The sequence below is a fragment of the Mycteria americana genome, chromosome 6 (assembly GCF_035582795.1).
Source record: "Mycteria americana isolate JAX WOST 10 ecotype Jacksonville Zoo and Gardens chromosome 6, USCA_MyAme_1.0, whole genome shotgun sequence".
Classification (NCBI taxonomy): Eukaryota; Metazoa; Chordata; class Aves; order Ciconiiformes; family Ciconiidae; genus Mycteria; species Mycteria americana.
Genome location: NC_134370.1, coordinates 5892745 through 5913266, shown reverse-complemented (window position 1 = coordinate 5913266; position 20522 = coordinate 5892745). Strand labels below are relative to the sequence as shown.

General features: G+C 39.7%; 1 protein-coding gene across 8 annotated transcripts in view; it reads left to right on the top strand.

Annotated features, from left to right (window-relative positions):
• TACC2 (transforming acidic coiled-coil containing protein 2) overlaps positions 1 to 20522 on the top strand; it is a 151580-nt gene that overhangs the window by 110436 nt on the left and 20622 nt on the right. For 5 of the 8 annotated variants that reach the window (XM_075504407.1, XM_075504409.1, XM_075504411.1 and 2 more), the window contains 8 exons: positions 2798 to 4118; positions 9008 to 9068; positions 10117 to 10324; positions 14188 to 14249; positions 15095 to 15210; positions 15964 to 16135; positions 17536 to 17676; positions 18581 to 18661. In XM_075504407.1, coding sequence (XP_075360522.1) covers positions 2798 to 4118; positions 9008 to 9068; positions 10117 to 10324; positions 14188 to 14249; positions 15095 to 15210; positions 15964 to 16135; positions 17536 to 17676; positions 18581 to 18661 — 2162 coding nt within the window. The remainder of the gene's footprint in view (positions 1 to 2797; positions 4119 to 9007; positions 9069 to 10116; positions 10325 to 14187; positions 14250 to 15094; positions 15211 to 15963; positions 16136 to 17535; positions 17677 to 18580; positions 18662 to 20522) is intronic. The other 3 variants (XM_075504408.1, XM_075504410.1, XM_075504412.1) reach the window with 3 other exon arrangements.

The window sequence follows — 20522 nt, the reverse complement described above, 5'->3', positions numbered from 1 at the left end:
ATTTGCTTAATTCTGTGATGTAAAAGGACAAATGGCACGGCTCTCCGAATAGGCTGTTAATGTCAGGAATGGTCTGCAGATCTCTGTAGTAATAAAGCCGTGCTGTTTTGCGATAGTGAGTACTGTTCGTATTTTCCTCTCCAGCATTTCTGCTGTTACTAGTACTGAGCCCATTCTGTTGTCATGCCAGAAGAGTCTAACAGCAGCATTTCACTTCTACCAAAAGCCATGTTTTCTGAGACAGTTTCACATATTATTTCATAAAGAAACAATAGAAACATCACCCTAGCGAGTCGAGCGACACTCTGCAGAAATCTGTAAGTAAAGGATTTGATTAGGAGGAAGTTGTGAAATAAGCAATTAAAGAAGATTAAAGCTCTGCACTATGTGGAGCCCACCAAATTTGAATGCTGCTTTGCTTTGAGTAGCTGGAAAGCCTTGTACGCTCTCTTTGCTGCCGTGATGCATCCCTCACCTCAGCTCTACCACGCCTGTTATTTACATTCCAAGTCCTGCAGGGCATTGGTTTATTTTATTTTGTTTTATTTAAATGCGTGTTTGTACTGCCTTTGAACAAGGGGCCTCAATCCCGTCGAGGCCTTTGGCGCACGCTGGAATGAAAACAAGGCGTAATTGCAGACGATTTCTTCCTCACATCCCCCTTTTATTTCATGCTGACCTACATTTGTGCTCTGCTGCCATGTCAGAGCTACGCCAGTGTTTATTGTAAGGTATTCCCGTTACGTGTCTTCCATTCCCGTTTCAGTGTAAAAGGTACGGATGGGTCTAACGCTGGAGTTTTATGGCACTCTTTCGAGTCCCCTTAACAGAAGTCCCGTCAGCGTCAGAAAGGGATGTGCCTGTGAAGTGAGCGCTACTCAGCTGCAAATCCAGTCTAATTAATGGCCTCTCAGCCAGGCTGAAACCAAGCCCAACCCAGTGGACATTAAGGAGAACAATAAACTGTCCTGAAGTCCTGCCGCGTTATTAGCATTCATTTAGCAGAAAAACACATTAAAATACTATTTTCATTGATGTAACTTAGTAAACTTCCACAGTCTTAAAAGAGAAACTGTGTAGCTGTCATTCCTTGGCCATCTCTGGAAATACGTGATGCCTCTCTAAGGTACTGCTTTGGGAAATGTGTCCAATTTCCTTAAATCCTTTCTGTCCTCTACACCCATAAATAAAAATTCCTGTAATCTCTATGCAGATTAATAATTTCCGCTGAAACAAAGGAAAAATGTTTTTTTTTTCTGTTCTTAATCCGTTCATAGCTTCTGACTAAAAGTAATTATTGATTGTCTGTATTGCTTTTATGAATTTAACGTTTTAAAGAATGTAGCTGGGCAAAATGGGAATTATTTTGCAAAACGTGTCAGGATTTGAATGAAAAAGATCTGTAGAAATTTCTCTGAAATCATTTAAGGGTGAGCAAAGCATTCATTTTTGACTGTTTTTCTTTATAATTGCATAATTAAAAAAAAATGACAACATGAAGAATGCTGCATTGCTTCAATAGGAAACACGGGGGCGTTTTGCTCCAGTCCGTATCGGTGAGAGCTCAGAGCTGCTGGCTTACCCCAGCTGGAGCCGTGAGCTGGAGAGAGATTTCCCAGGTCTCCGATGCCCTGACCGGGACACGCACGCACAGGCAGAGGTGTCCAGGTTACGTTCAGATAGGGAGCAGGACAATGACAGCAGGAACAAACCATATTCAGAATTTGTATAACATTTTTGTAATGAACTTTTATGAACTGGAAGGCAGAAAGGACCATCATCTTAATACCTTCCTACCTATATATTTTCTATTTTTTTTTCATATGCACTGTATATTTTTCTACTTTGTCCAATATAGTTGCTATATCCCAAGTCAAGGGACTTCTAGAAATCTTTTTAGGTTTCCATTCAACAAGCAAATCTTTAATTATAATGAAAAGCTGCATGGTTTAACAGTTTTAGCATATAATTCTCTCTATAAATTTTCTTTTCATCAATGAGTTAGAACTAGACTTCGAGAAATCTCTTTTAAATAATTTGTAGGGAGCTTCTAGCAGTCTTTCTTAAGGGAGATTTTCAGCTGAGAATATTTGTACAGTACTCTAATTGACTGATTTTCTTACCTTTACCATAATTTATTTCATATGAAATTCTCAGTGATTCATGTCTCATTATAAACTTGGAATTATGAGGTCAAAGTGGAGTTTACTGACTGCTTGGGGCAGAGAGAGGAGCAGCATTGATGGGTTGTGGAGAGGAAGCCATGTTCCTCTGGGAAATTGGTAAAAATAGCACATGGGAAACAAAACTTAATATCAACATGTAATTGCTGAAGCACCAGTCAATTTACAGGGGATTTACTGCACAAGAGTTCTGACACAATTCCGTGAACTGTTTATAACAGTAGAAAACAGGAGTAATAAAGTGCTCGACGTTCAGTTTTTCTGGTATTTGGCATAGTTAGCATGTTATGGTAATATCCATCTCTTTAACTAAGTGATAATTAGTTTAGAAGAGATGCTCTAGAGGCTCTTGCAAATGCATATTTTGTATTTTCATTAAACTTGCCTTGAATCCTTTTCTGGGGAGAACAGAACTATTTTTTTCCCCTAATCTAGTTCATATATTGGAAATGTCACTTTGGTTTGTATGTCCTTTAATCATTGCTTAGGCCATTTTTATGATTTTAAGCCTTTATTTTTTTTATTTGTAGTAATATTAGACTAAGTAAAATTTATTAAGCTCCAGTTTTAAAAACGTGTTTAAAATTCACAGGGTTTTCTGTTTGTTCCCACAGGCTTATGTTCAGAAACTGTACCCGTAACTGATGTGTCACACAGTGAATCAGTTGAAGAAAGCCCTTTCCGTCCCCCTTCCCATTCTTTTTCCACCGTCTTCGATGAGGACAAGCCAATAGCCAGCAGTGGAACTTACAACTTGGACTTCGATAACATTGAGTTGGTTGATTCTCTCCATGCCTTAGGACCGAGCTCACCAGAATCGAAGAATCGTGATCCCAAAGCGAATGTTCGAAGGAAATCTACCGATTCAGTCCCAGTGTCCAAATCTACATTGTCTCGATCTCTTAGCTTGCAAGCAAGTGATTTTGATGGAGCATCTTATCTTGGCAATAGTGAGACATTAGCACCGGCAGCAGATGTGTACGGTACTGGTTCAAGTAGTGCTTCTAGTACCCTTAAGAGAACAAAGAAATCCAGACCAGCTTCCTTAAAAAAGAAGCAGTCAGCAAAAAAATCTCTGGATGCTCCACCAGTGAAGGAAACACCACAAGAACCATCTGACCTTGGCCAAACAGCTTGTGCTCCAGGTGAGGATAAACCAGTATCTGAAGCAAAGGCTGACTCAGTAAAGCCTGAATGTACTGAACCTTCTAAAGTCTCTGCTGAGAAACAGGAGGCCCCGCCTGTGCCTGAAGGATCCTACCCTTTGGATCCAGACAGTTTTGAAGGGATTAGTGCATTTAGCACTGGAGGCAGCAAAGTACAAAACTCTCCCCCTGCCAGTAAAAAACCACTACCTCTTACAACGGCACCAGAGGCTGTGGAGGTGACTCCGCCTGACACTGGAGGACAAGAAGACCCTCCGGTCAAGGGCATCGCGGTGAGGCTGGAGTTTGATTATTCTGAAGAAAAAGGGGTGAGTGAAGACCAGCAGGAGAGTACTCCTCCTCCCAAAAAAGCAGGTAAAAAGCCTGGTGCTAAAATGCCACTACGGAGGCCAAAGACTAAAAAGTCAGTGGAAAAGCTTGACAATGCTCCAACCACACCGACCAAGTCGCCCACTGATCCAAATGAAATCCCTATCACAAAAGGCTCTTACACTTTTGATATTGACAAGTGGGATGATCCCAATTTTAACCCATTCTCATCTAGTACAAAAATGCAAGAATCGCCCAAACTGCCTCAACAAACGTACAGTTTTGAGCCAGACATGTGTGAGGACTCTATCGACCCTTTCAAGTCTTCTTCTAAGATAGCCAGCTCACCCTCTAAATCTCCAGCTTCCTTTGAGATACCAGCCAGTGCCAATGAAACAAATGGAACTGAAGGAGACAACTTGAATAAACCTGCAAAAAAGAAGAAGACGCCACTAAAAACGTAAGTTAAAGGGCACAGATGTTTCTAGATTAGAAGAAGCACATTCCTACCCCTTAGCACAGTAACACATGGTTTATATTTGAATAGAGAAAGGAAGATGCCGTTGAGTGTTGGTAGCCACACAACTGGACTCGTGCCGGGGGTCTGTACGTGCTCTCCCTCAACCTGTTTCCTCAATAGCTTGAAGTTTCCAGACTGAAGGGGAGAACCAGGGCTAAGTCGAGCCAGATTAGCCCACTGGACTGGCAATTGGATTTTTGAAGCTTTGGGGCTCAGTGTAGCTTTGAATCCGATTAAGTCCAAATTTTATCAAATTTGTGCCAAATTTTCTGTGACGTCATCTTGGGAATTTGATACTGTTTAAGCTGATTGAAGTAGTCACACCAGTAAAGACTATTTTGTGAATCCTCGGTTTTGAGAATGGGACATGAAATAGTAAGGCAGCGACAAATCTCCTATTGCACACAGCAGGAAGATGGTTTTATCTAGTGACTTAGAGTATTTAAAAGAAAATAACCTGAAACAAAAGAGTGCAGTATTGAAATACATATTTTTAAATAAAAGACTAAAAAATGTGAAAAATTTCCTTTCTGGGAAAGAGCTTACAGTTCTGCAGAAGGGTTTAAAATCTCCTAGACGGCTATGTGTTAGGGAAATATCCAGCTTTTAGACACAGTTGACAAACTGCAGGATAAATTCTCCAGCGTGTTTTATTTAGATATTTGGTTAAGGATTTCAATGGCTAGTTGATTCCACGGTTAACTTGCTGGTGTGCATATTATCTTACCTGCTCAGACATGGTTATTTTGAGTTGGTAATCAGTAAGTTTATATCCCATTTATCTGAAATCGATATCCTGTGTGTATCTGTAAGAAAGTATCTCACCGCATGTCCCTTTATGATTTAAATGTTTCAGCTAACTAACAAAAATGTGACTTAAAATTACAAAAGCCTGACAATTTGAAGATAACATGGTTAATGTAAAGCAGTACAAAAAATGACCTCCTTTATGGAGTGAGGTGGAGATTTTTCAGTTTTTTCTGAGCAGCCTGCTACCCTTTAGATGTCTAATTCAGGTCCCTTGCCAGATTTCAGGAAGCTTGTGCCATTTTTCTTTTTAGCGGCATTTTTGACTTAAAAAATTATAGACCACTGTATAGTTGAGTTGAGTTTGAGTTGTTCTGATGTTTCTTCTTTTCGAGGTATGCCTGAAATTTTGGGGAAATTAAGGTGGGAGTTAAGACGCATGCTAAGCTGACACATTTTCCGAGCCTACAGTCCAAACTGGTTTTGTCCAGAACAAGAATACTTAAAAGTCTGACTGCAAGAGAGGAACAATTTGAGTCTTACTGGGGAAGTGCAGAGGGAGAGAGGGGAATTTTAATATCACCAGATCCTGGTGATACTTGCAGCCAGCTGGAGTCTCCTTGTGTCTTCCAGTAGCTGCAGTGGAGTTGACAGACCCCCAGTATAAACCTCTTGGGTCCATCCATCTGCTGTGAATATTAGAATCAATTCCCAAGTTGTCAATTTAGGGGCAACATGGGTTTACAAAGAGTTTGCTAAACTACATCCATCCTTGGGAAAATCCATTGCGGGAAGGCCCTCTCCTACAGTCGCAAGGTTCACTGCTGCTCTTTATCATGGTGGAAGAAGTGAAACTACCCTAGAGCAGGGCTTACAGGTTCTTAGGTCAGGAGCTCTGCAGGAATTCCCAGCCCTTGCCTGGGACTGCTTTCACTGCGTTCAGTGTCTGCAGCCCCGTAACCTACTTTTGCTAGTGGTTTCTAACAAAGAAGAGAATCTGCATATTAATACCCAGTGCAGCCTGGAGCCATGATACTTTCAGAAGAAGATTAGCCTAAGGCTAGTTGGGGGATGCCAGGGGAAGCAGTGGCTCTATTTGTCTCTGCCTGTCACTGGTCTCTCCTCTCCACAAAAAGGGCCCTTGGCATGACTCCTCCGTGGGGTCCAGTGCAGGAGAACCCCTGGCCAGGCAGGGAGATGGGATGTAGGACCCTTCTTGGTGCTGCTGTCTTAGTGGGATGGGAGAGAGAAGCCAGTGTAAGATGCTTCAGCTACAAGGTGCAGAGAGGGTGTTTGAATTAGGAAATGATGCTGTAATATACCAGGACTTACAAAACCCAAATAATGGATAATTTTGCGAAGCCAAGGGTTTTTATTAGCACTATTGAGGGGTGCAGAAATACAACTGTATGGACCATTTTGAAAATGTGTTCCTTATACAGAAAGATAATGATTTCTAGATTAGACCTATGGGAGGTGAAGAAGCCAGGCATGAGTTTAAGCCATTGCTAAGCCTGTACTGCTTTGAATTTGGGCCCTATGCTAGGTCTTACCTGTGTTAAATCAATAAAAATAATCAGTTTTTATTCTGGAATGAAACCTGCAGCAGTCTAAGGATTGACCTCCATGTGAAAAGATGAGATTTTTAGAATAGATGTCAGTTTGACACAAATTACTCTCTGGTCGTATACCTAAGTGCTGAGCTGTTTTGAGATAGATCATCTTGCTCAGATGATACTGAGCAAAGAGCAGCTGATGCCTCCTGAGTGCCTGTCTGTAGTGAAGAGTAAAAGTAAGTGGCTTGTATAGACATTGCTCTCGAAACTGTTGGATGATCAGGGGCTGTGTTTAGAAGCGCAAGGTGCCGGCTTCCAAGAGCATTGCACGTGAGAAGAGCCGAGCAGAAGCTGCCAAGCTTATAAGTAGATGAAAGCTTTTCTTAGCCGTCATTGTTTGGCAAGGTTTGCTTCTGGTTTTGGGGCAATCAGTTTGTTCTGTCAGAACACAAACTTAGGTTTCAGTGAGGGCCAAAATAGATGAGACTTGAAGAAATGTCATTTTCTTTCTTGACTTAGGTAAATGATTTGAAATGGTCAAGTAGCTTTTTCTGTACTGTCATAACAAATCAGCAGACATGAAAAAAACTTGCATAACCGTGCTCTTTCCTTAAGCTTAGCTGCCATTCAAGAACAGTTTTACATCCCATATAGTAACAAATACTGTGTTTTGAAAAGAAAGCAGGTGGCTACCATCAGGGAAGGCAAGGACGCTTAGTATGCTGATAGGAACTTAACTCGGGGCCCTCAGCTTTGAAAAATGCCTTTTGTAAGATGAAAGCATGTCAAAAGTATAACATTGAATTTGAAAACGTTAAAGGACTTGAATATTTTTTTTCTCCCCATGTATTTCACAATAAAAAGTAGGTGTTAAGATTATACAGGTAGAAAATATGCATGATCAGATTGCCTTAACACATTAACATTAACAGAGTATTTGTAGGTTTATCTTTTTTGTCAGTTCCTTCTGTCTGTCTCTCTTTTCTTTGTCTTATTTGTCTTAGGATGGTAGAAGATGTGATGTCTGTATGTTCTCTGTTGTAAGTAATTCTAAGCTAACAATTCAAGTTTCCTCTTTGATTTATGGGCTTTTTAATTTTACTCATTTATTTTGCAGCATGATCAGTTATTATTCAGCATGAAGCTTTTATGTTAACTATTTCACTTCACTGGCACATATGAAAGCTAGTTTAAGTAGGATGCCTTGCTGTGAATGAGTTTGAGGAATCTATTTCCTCATTATCTGTTTGCCTATCAAAGATCCTCTTTTAAAAACTATATAGATTTTGTATCCTTGAGCTAAAATATGAAAGTTTTATTTCTACCATTGTACAACAACATTGTACAATCAGTTTTTCATAAATCCTGCATGAAGTGTTTCTTCTTCTTAAAGGAATAAGTTATCCTAATTACTTCTAGCATGATAACTTGATAATCAGTAGCATCAAACACACCAATATTCAGCTGTCCAGTTTATTTTCCCCTCTAGATGTGGTTTTGATTTACCCTCTACCGATTGAAAGCCACCATTATCATTTCTAGTGTTGATCTCGCCATTTATTGATCAGGGATGAGCTGGTGGGCAGTGATTTTTGCTACTGCATCTCATTTCAAACATTAAGTCTTTGTCAGTGAGTTTGGTATGATATTTTTCTCCCTCTTCTAATTAGTAGCAAAAATGTGTTTGAATAACTCTGGCAATACGCAGCAAGAGAACAGGTGGATAACTGGTTTATTTCCTTGTGAGAAAATATTTTTAACCAATTGTGAATAAACATAAAGGCAACATTCATAATTATACACCAAGACATAATGTTTATTCTTCATTCCTTTTGCCTGATTGAAACCTATGGGATTTTGAAGGGCTACAGTGTCCGTGCTCCCAGTCTGCACTGTGAGCTGTCAGGGGAACTGGAAGCAGAATTGCCATATTTGCTGTTGTATTTGTTTTAAAGAGGGAGAGGGTCCGTTGTGCACATTTGTAACGATAGAGCTTTGTTCTGGCACCTTGGGAACAGCATCTGCCTCAGCTGTTCTGATGTAGTTCATCCAAAGCATACCAGTTTTTTTCTTAATGATTTATGGGGTCATTGGAGCTCACTGCCCAAGTTTATCGCAGTTTGAATTCTCATTTATAGATGCGTTTTAGACCTAATTTTCAAATGGGAAACTAGAGCAGACAGAAGCTAAATAATTTGCTTAAGGCCACTGAAGATGTCTGTGGTGAAGCAGGGATTTGAATTGCAATCAAGCAGCAACTCCGTTCTGTAAATATGTTGGTAGTTGGCATGAAAAATATGGCAATCCTGCTTTTCTCAGCTTTTGGGGAATTGAGGCCTGTTCCAAGTGCATGACAAGAATACGTACCTATGGCATGTTTCTCTGTGGTGCTGCTGCCTAATGGATGGGATTTTCAAGCAGAAGGGCTTACAGAGGTTGCATTGTCTGTGGCTGTCTCTTGCTAAGTGTGAAATGACCCCAGTCTTGCTGGTATTACCATATTAACTGTTTTAACTTTATTTTCAGTGATACATTTAGGGTGAAAAAATCACCAAAAAGATCCCCACTATCTGATCCTCCTTCTCAGGTAAAGTACTGCCTTATTTTGATGCATGTAATTTGTGTTCTTGTAGGGGCAAAAAAGGGAAATTTGATTTGTTTAATTGTAGAATCGTACATATAATAATAGAAGAGGTTTATGTAAAGAGTATAAGCATACTGGTGTTTAAGCATAGCACACTGGGCTATAATCATAAGGTGTTAAACTTTTGGTCTTTAGAAGCGTGTATACAATGTATATTAGATCTAGTATTCGCTCTGGGAATTCCAGTTAGATTATTAGCGCCTGTACTTTGCAAAATCCTATGTTACAATGGAGCGACAATATGAATAAATATCTTCAATCAGTTGTCTGAAAAACGAGATGTAACTGTCCACCCTGGAATTTTTAGATGAGAAAGTAAGAAACTAAATGCATCAAACTGGTGGGCTGGAAGGGAAACAGAAATAAAACAAGTGGGCTGATCTATCAGGAACATGTGCTTGGATGGTCTTATTCCTTGTTGTAAACTGCCAGCAGGTGGTTTTCTTGGAAGAGAAGTTAACAAAAGCTGTTCTGCCTACAAAGGCCTAAGTGCTTTGATGTGGCACAGCTCCTTCCACGCTGCTGTTCGTCTTCCTGTTACCCATCCTACCCTTTTATTTATGCTGCTTGACAGCCTAGAAGTGAAGAAAGGGTTCACGACCTCGCGGACCTACGAAGGCTTGCTCCCATGAGTGAAGCCTAAAAAGTCGGTTTTGGTAGTCAAAGACTTCAGTCATGGGTGATGTGTGCCGCTTATGTCAAGTGCCTAACGGATTTAAACGGCTCTGGATTTTCTTTCTTCCTTGTTATCAAGGCAGCTTTGCAATGCGAGTGTTTATCATCAAAGAGTTTAGTTATACTGGGAAAACTTGCTGCTAGGAGAGTTCTAAATGAAGTGCTTTAATATTTTTCATTAAGTATTTTATACAGAGCTGCAGTAAAGAGTACGGAATTAAAAAGATGACTGTGGTCATGCAGAGGAATTTAGGGAGTTGATTATTCAATGTGTTAATGAAAGATAATAGAATTAATTGGCGCTTGTTTTCTGCAGGATCCCACTCCACTGCCTACTCCAGAAACACCTCCCGTCATATCCACGGTGGTTCATGCGACAGATGAGGAGAAACTGGCGTCTTCGGTGACCAGTCAGAAATGGACCTGCATGACTGTGGACCTGAACACAGATAAACAGGATTACCCGCAACCGTCTGATCTGTCTACATTTGTTAATGAGACTAAATTCAGCTCTCCTACAGAGGGTATGCTTTATAAAGTACTGTCTGCATCCAGCTAAATGTTATATTTACTGGGGGCGGGGGGGGGTTGGTTCGTTTGAGGATATTGGCATATATTTTGCTGAATGCAAACTGTATTATTTGGGAACCTGAAAAAATGATGCTCTTTGGACCAGTCTGGGGAACTTGGCAATTCTGGGGAGCTGAACATATGACCCCCATAGTCCCACCGTGAGTTTTCAAGAAAGAGAAGAAAGGAAGCTTAAAGAAAAATGAAAGGGGCCTGCAGAGATAGGCTTTTGCTTCCTTTGTATGGTTAATTGTAGACATGCTCTGTTCTTCTGTGCGTGCTACCTGTTCTCTCGGTGCCTTCACGGGAGACTGGGGTCTGATACCGCTCTTGGTTAGTGCTCTTGGATCCAGAGTCACTGAACTACTGATTTTGCCTGAGCCTGTTCCTCTAACCTGAATGGGAGAAGGTCCCAGGTTAAAATTCTGCTCAAAGTTTGTGTATTGCATTAAGACCCTTAACATGCCATCTCTCCTCCAGGTTCCTAGGATCCAGGCATCTTCATGCATAAAAATGTCCAGGATATTCCCTGCATAAGATAGTTACCATTCACGTGCCAGATAAAATTTCCCTGTAGATAAGCTTATTAAGATTTGTCCTGTTGTACCATCCTATAAGCAGTTGTGAGCTAAAGCTGGAAGTTTCTGTTAAAAGAACTGTCGTTCCAGGTCTGTGAAATGTGGAAGAGACAGAATTTAGAAAATTTGTGTGTGGCCTTCCTTGGGGTTACCAGAGGGAATACTGCTTTGCAACATCTGCTCCAAGGACAGATTTTCAGCTTTGTGGGTGGGAAGAACGTATGAGTTTAACTTGGCTTAAACTTTTTCTTCTTGATCAGAATTTATTTTTTTTCCCTAACCTTTCAACCCTTGTCCCAATCTACCATTAAAGCTACTTTATGCCATTTTAGACTGGGTCTGAGGAGGTTTTGCCTAATTAAGAATTGCTAAGCTTTTAGGTCAAATGTGTTTGACATTAAGAGGCATGAATAATCACAGTGGTTTTAATGGGGCTGCACATGTTCATATGCACGTGCTTATATGTTTGCATGGCCTGGGCTTTTTGGAAATCTGTTGATTCTTCTGTTCAGATAAGTATTTCTGTCTGGATAAATCCATTTGGCTTTATTGCCTAACTATAAATTTTAGACATTGGCTTCACTTAATTTGTATATAAAAAAAATAATTTAAAGGAATATTTTTTAGAAAATAAGCCCCCCAAATCTGGGAAAATGGAAATTATATGGAAGGAAATAGAACAAAAGAATAGTGAGAGATACTCTAAGGCAATCATTTTATCTATCAAAGTGGGTAGAAGAAGGTGAGCAAAGCTCCTAATTAAATGCTAATCGTCTTGTCTCATGTGTGCTGCATGGTATAGTCGGAGTTTCAGATTACATGCTAATTATAATCAACAATGCTTCCGCTTTTCAGATCTCTTAAAAATAATAATTTTTTTCCCTTGACAGTCTTGCTCCTGCAGCATGGAGAAATTTTTGAGTAATTCCAGGGCTTTTTCTCAGTGCGAATATTTTTACCCTTCCCAGATACTAGTATGAGTGTTATCCTGTAACCTAACACTGCTTTTGTACAGATACAGCCCAACTACTGAGTCAGCCAATACATCCAGCTCTCATCTGTTGCATGCGCTGCTTATAACTGCTGCCATTTTCATGTTGCACCGACCCGAAATAAGCAGTAATGATTAGCAGAAAATTCTGATGTAATCTTGCAGCTATTTGTAGGAGGAGTTGGAGGACATCACTTAGTAAGTCTGTTGTATGTATTTATAAAAGATAATTATCTTATTTCATGGGATATCCTGGGCATTTGGAATTTTGACTATAGAGAGATAACCGGAGCCTAAGATTTTGGAGGGAGATGATGTCTTAGAGGAGATAGTGTCTAATTATGCTGTAAACTTCTGAGAGCAATGAGACGAAACCAACTGCGTTTAGCGAGCCATGTTACTCCTTTTGTTTCTAGTTTCTAGTTGAAGTATTTCCATCTCTGTTCTGCCTTTTTTAAAAATCAGTAAAGTTAAATACGTGTTGTCCCAAAAGTCAGTTTGGATTGCAATTGCAAAGCCGCTACCAGCCCTGCAGGCAGATGGAGGATCATTGCCGGCTGTGCCGGCAGAGGACGGTGCCGGAACGTCTCCTGCCCGTCAGCGTGCTTGTACGCTTGCTCACTGATTGCTCTCTGGGGTCGTACACCTGCCCCATAGACATTCGTGATGCACCTCACTGGGCGGTGTGTAGATAAATGAAGTACAGAGAGGCACTTACTAAGCACTGGGTGCCGTTCTCTGGTATTTCAGGCTTTTTCCTGCAATGCTGCGTCCAGGAGGTGGTTTGAATCTCATAGTTTCAGTTTTGCTTCTGCTTTCACTAGGAAGATGCTTGTATCTGATACCAGGAGGTTGTCCATCTTGCCTGGCTCCCTATTACCATTAAAACATATGGTGCTAGGAATTTAAATGTGAGGAGCCTGCTATTATAGCGTTCTCTTAAACGTTTTACTATTAATATCTCCCACATGTCAGGTACTGAGAGTTTGTGGCTGTTCCTTTCCAGTGGTTGTTTGACAAAATACATAGACCTGTGGAATTACAGTGCTTGTACTCTACGGTGCTTTTTATTATCAAAAAATTTTGAGCATTGTAAACTCACATTGCACCCTTTGAAACTTTAAAAAAAAAAAAAAAAACAGGTAAGAGACTATCTTTAGGGTTGATTTGTTTTTAAAGAACAAACATTTTAATGATGGTTACCATCTTCCTGATAGAAGCCCTACTTTTCAAAAGCTGCTCAAATCTAGAAGAATTTTAGCACATACTTTTACCGTAATGTAAAAGCTAGTGTGTAATTTATTAGAACTTACCTATAATGGAAAGGAAATTATACAAGTGGTTTATTGAATTAACTCATGGCAACAGAGTAAAATACAGCATTTGGACAAATTAATGATGTTTTTAATTTTTAAATTAAGGTGTCATTGAATGAAGTCTTTGCTTTTATTTGGGTGCAGGAAGGTATGCTCTCTTTTCCATTTTTTCCGTGTTTTATCTGTCTGCCTCTATATCAGCTGACTACTGGGTGACCACGGATTGGAAAGAAATAGTGGTTATTCCCTTCAGTGTAATTAGGAGATTAGAAGTAGAGAAGCAGTAAAGATTTGCATTTTTATTAGGGTTTAGATTTAGGGTTCTTTGTAAATCTTCCCGCCTTAGGCTTTTCCTCTGTAACTAAAACGTGAAAACAGCCCAGTAAGCTGGGCTGTTGTGTCACCCCTTGTTCAATGAGCATACAGGTATTTTATGTATCTTTTTGTTTTAGGTGATACCACAGTAGTCCTTCTTAATTAAGAACTGTGTGATAAACATTAAGAAATAGAAATTACTTCATTTCTCAACAGCCTTTAAAATCTTTTTGTGTACATTAAAGGAAACTGATATCAGCAGTACCAATTATTGAAAAATGTGTTTTCTGTGATAAGATAACATGACAGAGGAAAGTTATCTGTGCTCTGAAAGCGCTCTGAAACTTTGTTAATATTCTGGCCCCTGAGGCAGAATCTTCAGCAAATTGATAAAGCTGAAATTTTTCCGGCAAATGAATTTGCCTGAAATGTGTCATAGGTTCATTGCTGAAAATAGGTGCACCTTCTACTTTCTCTCTGTATATTCTATTAATACCTCATAGAAAAGTATTGAGCAGAATGGGAGTGGCCCTTGTAAATGAGAAGAGGTCTCATTTACTTATGCAAAAATCATTTCATGGCATGTATTTAATGGCTCTTTTTTGTTTCTGTTGCAGAATTGGAATATGGCAACTCCTATGAAATAGAATATATGGAGAAAATAGGCTCCTCTGTGCCTGTAAGTTCTCACTTCCATTTCCATTCATTTGCATTCCCTTGTCATAATATACTATCCTGATAATGCCGTCAGCCTCACTACCCCTTAAATTACTTATAATGTACCTGCAGCAGATTTGCAAACCCAGTTTCTTTAGATTGGCATAACTGGGGTAAATTGCATGTGCTTTGGTTTCCTATATCCTGTAGAGATCGTTCCATTTTATTATTTTATTTTTAAGCTAGCATCATAGTAGTTCTTTCTGGAGCTTAAAAGCAAATCAGTATTTCCAGCAGTGTAGAGTACAAAGCTGTCTACATCAACTATTGAACTATTTTAAGAAACTGAGAGTAAAACTTTTAAGGTGGAGGGAATCAGGAGAGAATACAGAATGAATGTGAAATGTGGAATGCAGTACTATACACTATCAGTTGTTTTGCCTTACTTCTATCTAATTCATGGATTTGATAGCTTGACTAGACCCAATGGGGGTATATCCACAGGGGAAGTTAGAAAAATCAAGCGTGTATGTCAGGTGCTTAAACTGATGAGAATAACATTGGTTTCAATGAATATTTTAGTAACACTTTTGGTCAAGGGATGCCTCCTGCCTGACAGGACCAGAAATCTGATTAACCCCGAAGTGGGAGAAGAAGAGCCATTACAAAGAATGAACTGTTTAGGTTTTGTTCTTTAATGGTTTCTTCCTTAAAGGGATCATCTCAGTATCAGCATAGACTGTATTACAGTCCTATATTATTAGTTGTCTGTCAAGTCATTTGGTCACTCAAAGCTTCGGTGACCTGAATTAGCTTTAATGGAGAATGGTTGAGTTGCTTAACGAGTCTTTCTTTTCCTATTGCCAGCAGGATGATAGCACCCCGAAGAAACAATCTTTATACCTGATGTTTGATGCACAGCATGAGAGCCCAGTCAAATCACCTCCCATCAGACTGTCTGATTCCACAACGCCATGCTCAGGGTATGTCACTGCAAGCAAATTCAGCAACGGAAAAGGATGGCAGGGAAATGGGTTACCATCATAGCACGTACACAGGCAATTCTTCCTCTCTCTGCCTCTGTGTTGCCGAGTTGTTTGTTTAAAAATAGATTCCCATCTGTGTACGCATATGACAGAGAATAGAGGGCAAAGATACAGAAATTTTATAATGGGAAGGAATAAGGACATATATTTCTCCTTCATATTCTTACTAAATAGAGTCACAGTGGCAACTGTGTCACTAGACTGTGGCTTCCTACTTACAGGTTTTTTCTCAGATACTGAGGTCATTTTCATGTCAATCTAGAAATCTCCTAATTGCAACTTTTCACTTGGCCTTTCCTAGATACATTTTCTGAACAAGGAGTCTAGTTCATAAGAACAGGATGTGGAGGTTGGATTTACTTCCAAAATTTTGCTTGTTAAGGACATCTGTTCTCGTTAGTAAAAGTTGTTTGTTGGGAGAGATGTAGGTCACAATGGGAAAGGGGTAAAAAGGCAAGTGAGAAATATTTAAGGAATGTGCATAACATTTCTGATAGAACTGGCTTTATTTAGATGACTCTGGTGCCTTGCTTTGAAAGGCTATTGCAAAGTGTTAAGAGATATAATGATATAAAGTTGAGTTGAAACAAAAGTTTCAGTAATGAAGAGGACTTCCTTAGCTGTTCCCAGAAGCAGAATTGTAAGGGCCTTGTGCTCCACCCTGAAAGCATGTACACAATGTTTTTCCAGGTCAAGTTTTGAAGACCCTGAAGCCCAGCAATCCTCTGGAATGAAAATACAACATCCAGCCTCCCGAGTCCTAGCTGCCAGCCAAGAGGCACACTTACAGTCACCTGACAAGTCAAAGCAGAAAGACCTAGAGCCCATGACCCTAGGAACAACTCCAGAGGCTATTGAAATAGTAAGTAATTTATGATAAGAGTTTGGGAATAATTTTCCTGCAGAAATTTCTCATGTCATAGGTAGCAAAGGTGGATCTCGAAAGTAGAGTGAAACATCCTGATACTTAAAGATCTTGGTAGCAGTATGTGGTAGGACCCAAATGAGGGAGGTATGTTGATGGAACTGATGGAATTTGGAAGAATTTTCTGAATTCTTATTGTAGCTTAACATGTTCTTGTGATAACTTATTCCAAGTTGATACTTTGAAGTGCTTTTTTTCTCACACAGGCTTTTTTACACTGTCCTTTAACCCAATATTTGAAGAAATATTTTATACATAAAATAAGGGGTTTTACATAAACATAGAGACATGATTTGTTCTGTTGCATATACTGTGACATTTCAAAAATGTGTTGGTAAAGAACAGGTGCCCTTTCACATTTTTGTATAAACTGTTAACTGTGGTGTTGTCATCTGATACTGATAATGTAAAATTCACTTTTTTGATCATTAGAACTCATTCCAGCTTCCAGTTAAATCACTTTTTTCAGCGGCTTCTCTGGGTTGGATTTGAATTAGCGGTGAGCCCTTCCTTGCTTCCAACCTGTGCTGCATATAGACTTTAGAGCATTGGTTCTCAAATTCATGGAGATTCCCTCAAGGCCTCCACTTTTCCAGGCAAACTTTTTCACAAATGCCCACAGCACTAGGCATGCTAAGCTATATGACAATATATTAACTTAGGAGTCAAAATAAGAAGCAGCTCACTTTAATACTATGCTTAATTTATATTAACGATGCTGTTGATACCATCTCACAAGACATTTTTTATGAGCTTGGATACTTTTCTCACTGCAGGGAGTCTTGGGTACTCAAATCCCAGAGGTCTTGTTTTTGCCATTCTAATTCCGTCCACCCTCATATTGTGTATTTATCCTGATCACGTTATAATCGTGAACATAACTTAGTTTACCGCCAGTAAGCAGCAAAAGACTTTGTAAAGACTGCAAAAAGAGTCTTGCTGAGGTTCCGCTCAGTTCTGGTGGTCTTCAAAGCTTTTGGACTGCCTTAGAGATGCTTGAACTGAACATAAGCTATTGTATGAACAAAATCTATGCTAACTGTTTGAAAAGTATTGTAGAAGTATTGAGAGTGGGCTGTGGTCCATGGTTTGAAAGCCATTGCTTTAGAGGTCCTAGTATTACTTCGCATTTAGTCTTGGAAAATTTACTCAGCTTTTAAATTAGGAGTTGTTCTTGATGTTTGCCTGTTACACCTGTGAGTCATGTATTCAAAAGTCTCTTCAGTGGGGCATGAAATTACTAGGAATCAAAGATTTGCAGACAGGTATGTTGCTTTTGGCCTGAACTACTTGGGCAGAATCTCTGTTGCTTATTCTCTATCCTCCTTACCCTTCAGACATCTCCTGAAGACTCCTTTGTCTCTGCTGATGCTCTTCTCAATAGGATATCTAAGAAAACCTCAATATGTGATCAGCCTGAATATCTAGATCCTGACTTAGCAGAAAAGAACCCCCCAGTATTTGCTCAGAAACTTCAGGTTTGTAGCAGAACTATAAACGTCACTTTTCTTTTAAGTTTGTCTCTACACAGGTAGAGGAATGCTTTGCCTCATCTGAAAGGGGTGAGGGGAGGCTTGGACGGGAGGTGGGGAAGAAGCAAAATAATGATTTGATTCTTTCCAAAGTAACTGACCTTTCAAGAACTTAAGGAACAGAGATATTTTAATTTAATTCGTATAATACATAAAGTTAAACTTAAATTTCCTCAACACTTTCAGGTATCCTATACCACTGACGTATATATTTTGCAGCAATCTTTATAAAGCAAATCTTTTAAGCTTGACCACAGGACTTAATGTGTGGAGAGTTGTCTTGACACCTGGCCTTAGTAGGTCTGTATGCATAGATTCATTTTCAGAGATTTAGGCCCTAATTCTGCTGAAAGGAAAATTAGGTTTTGTTTTTCTGGTAGTCTTTCTAATGCAGAATTTGGCATGGCTTCTAGGAAAAACAAGTTTATCTGCAGAGCAGTTGTGTATGTCAGGACATATTTTCTAGAATATTTAAAGTGAAACTTTAAAACAGCAAAGGTTCACTTGAGAGCAGCAGCTGGCATAAATTCACATAAAATGAAAACAAAAGGAGAGGAGTCTGTGGAAAACAGCTCTAGCTTTGGAAAACAGTTATTTTACCCAAAGTGTTGTTCATACTTACCCCCTAATAAAAATTGTTTGTCTATACAGCTACCTCAAAACTAACGAAAAACTGGAGTTTTGTACCAATGTTCTAGTCATGAAAGGAATATGGGATGCGTTTGTCACCCAGGAATTGTCAGAATTATACATTAAAATATAACATTCCATTTTTGAATGTGTTAAACATTTTTGCTATGTTCTTAATACATTTTTTTCTGTGGATTGCTCACAACCAAACACTTGACAGGAGGAGTTAGAGTTTGCTGCAATGAGGATAGAAGCACTGAAGTTAGCCAGGCAGATTACCCTGTCTTCTTTCTGCTGCGAGGTATCTGTTTTGTGCCTGCCATGTGTGTGTGAGTGTGCACAGACTAAGAAACCGAGTGCTGCTTTTTCTTTAACAAGGTAACTAAGGCTCTCGGAGTGCAGTGCTAAGCTGTGCGCACCTCGGTGTGACATGGAAGAGCATGCTGAAAGCAGTACTGCACACGGAAATGCTGTCACCTGCTCCACTTACAGAGTACCGCTGCATCCGTATTAACAAAAGGCAAATTTGAAGTCAAGAAGCAGGCACATACCTTTCGCAGGAAACAGATTCTGCAATCAGGTGGCCATTTGTCTTCTGTCTACAGCAAGATTTGTCCCAAAATGTTTAACGGCAAAACAATACCAAACCTACTTCTTATAAAGATGCTATAGATTTTGACTGTAGGGGCATTTTGCCTTTTGTTGGTATTTTCAGCTTGAAATCAGTCACCTTGACCCTCAAAGTTCAGAAGTGAGAAGTTCAATCAACCCTGCCTTCAGGCTTCTGAAGAAAAGGACTACAGCAGGCTTGGAAAGGCTGTAGAGCTCCCAAGGACAAAAGGCCTCCCAACCCAATGTGTCTTTATTCATGAAGATCTAAAGCTTTTTTTTTATTGCTACTTCTATGTTGTGCTGGCTGGTGCCTCCTCAGAGTGATGCTTTGCACTGCTCTAGGGATGCACATGGTCCTTGCTGTGTTTGGAACAGCACAGAAAAGCTCACTCACTCTGATGCGCTGGGTTTGGTGGTTAGACAGTTGTGCAGCCAGTTTATGATGCCCTTCATGGTCCTTTTAACAAAAAAGTCAAGCCAAAAATGTTGGTGGCTTTCTTGGGAGGTGGTATCAGCTGAATGGGATGCTGATGGGATGGCAGTGTCTTGCTGCAGGGAGACATTTTATTCCAAATGAGGAGAATGTGCTTCTGACATGTTCTTCTCCAGTGATCTTCCTCTTCTTATACTGTCCATTAATAAGTCAATGGGAAGTCTTTTGCCTGGTTCTGTATCATCTTGAGTTCATTGCAACATAACAACATTTGAGCTGGTTATGGGGTAGAATTGCTGCTCTGAAGATCAGTCATAAAGTAGCTGGTTCATAAAAGTAAAGATTTTTGTAGATTAACTGTACTTTTATGAAAAAATGATGATCATATTTGATTTATTTTGCTCACCTTAAATAGCCCACGAGCCAGCCGTTTCCGTGGTGCACATATACTTACCACAGTAAACTCATTCCATGCAGATTTATGGGTGTTTTAAAGTATGCGGCTATAATCTTTTATTTAATCAAGAAAAGTGTGCTGTTGTCTTCATTACAAGCCAAGATTAACTTTCTAATTAAAGGAGTGAAGAAATTAATACCATTTCCCCGAGTACTAGCCTGTCTAGGCTAGTGTGTCCCCTTGCTCCGTTGCCCTGAGTGGTGGGTGTCAGAAGAGGGTAGGTGGGATCCTGTCCAGATCCTCCGTACCTCCTTATTCCCTCTCTACCTCCTTGTCCTCCCAGCACTTGGCTGTAGCATGCAGCAGTCAGGCTCTCCAGCACCAGGAAACGCTCGAGCTGAAACACATCATAATACCTAGATGCTCTTCACAGGTTATACAAAAAATTCTGTTAGACATCTGCATTTTTGCTACCAGCCAGCAATTCAGAAATTCACAAGCTGTACTATTGTAGACCGAAGAGAATAGGTTCGTATGTTTGTGAATTCTTGTGTGTTACCCAGGGAAGATTCTGCGCTGCAAAAATGTTCTAGTATGTATTTGATTATGTGGAGTTATATTTTAAAGATGCTTTTTAACATCATTACAGCATTTTCTTTTATATAGAACAAGTTTATGAACTCCTTAGAAACAGGGAATGGATTTCATGTGAATTTTGAG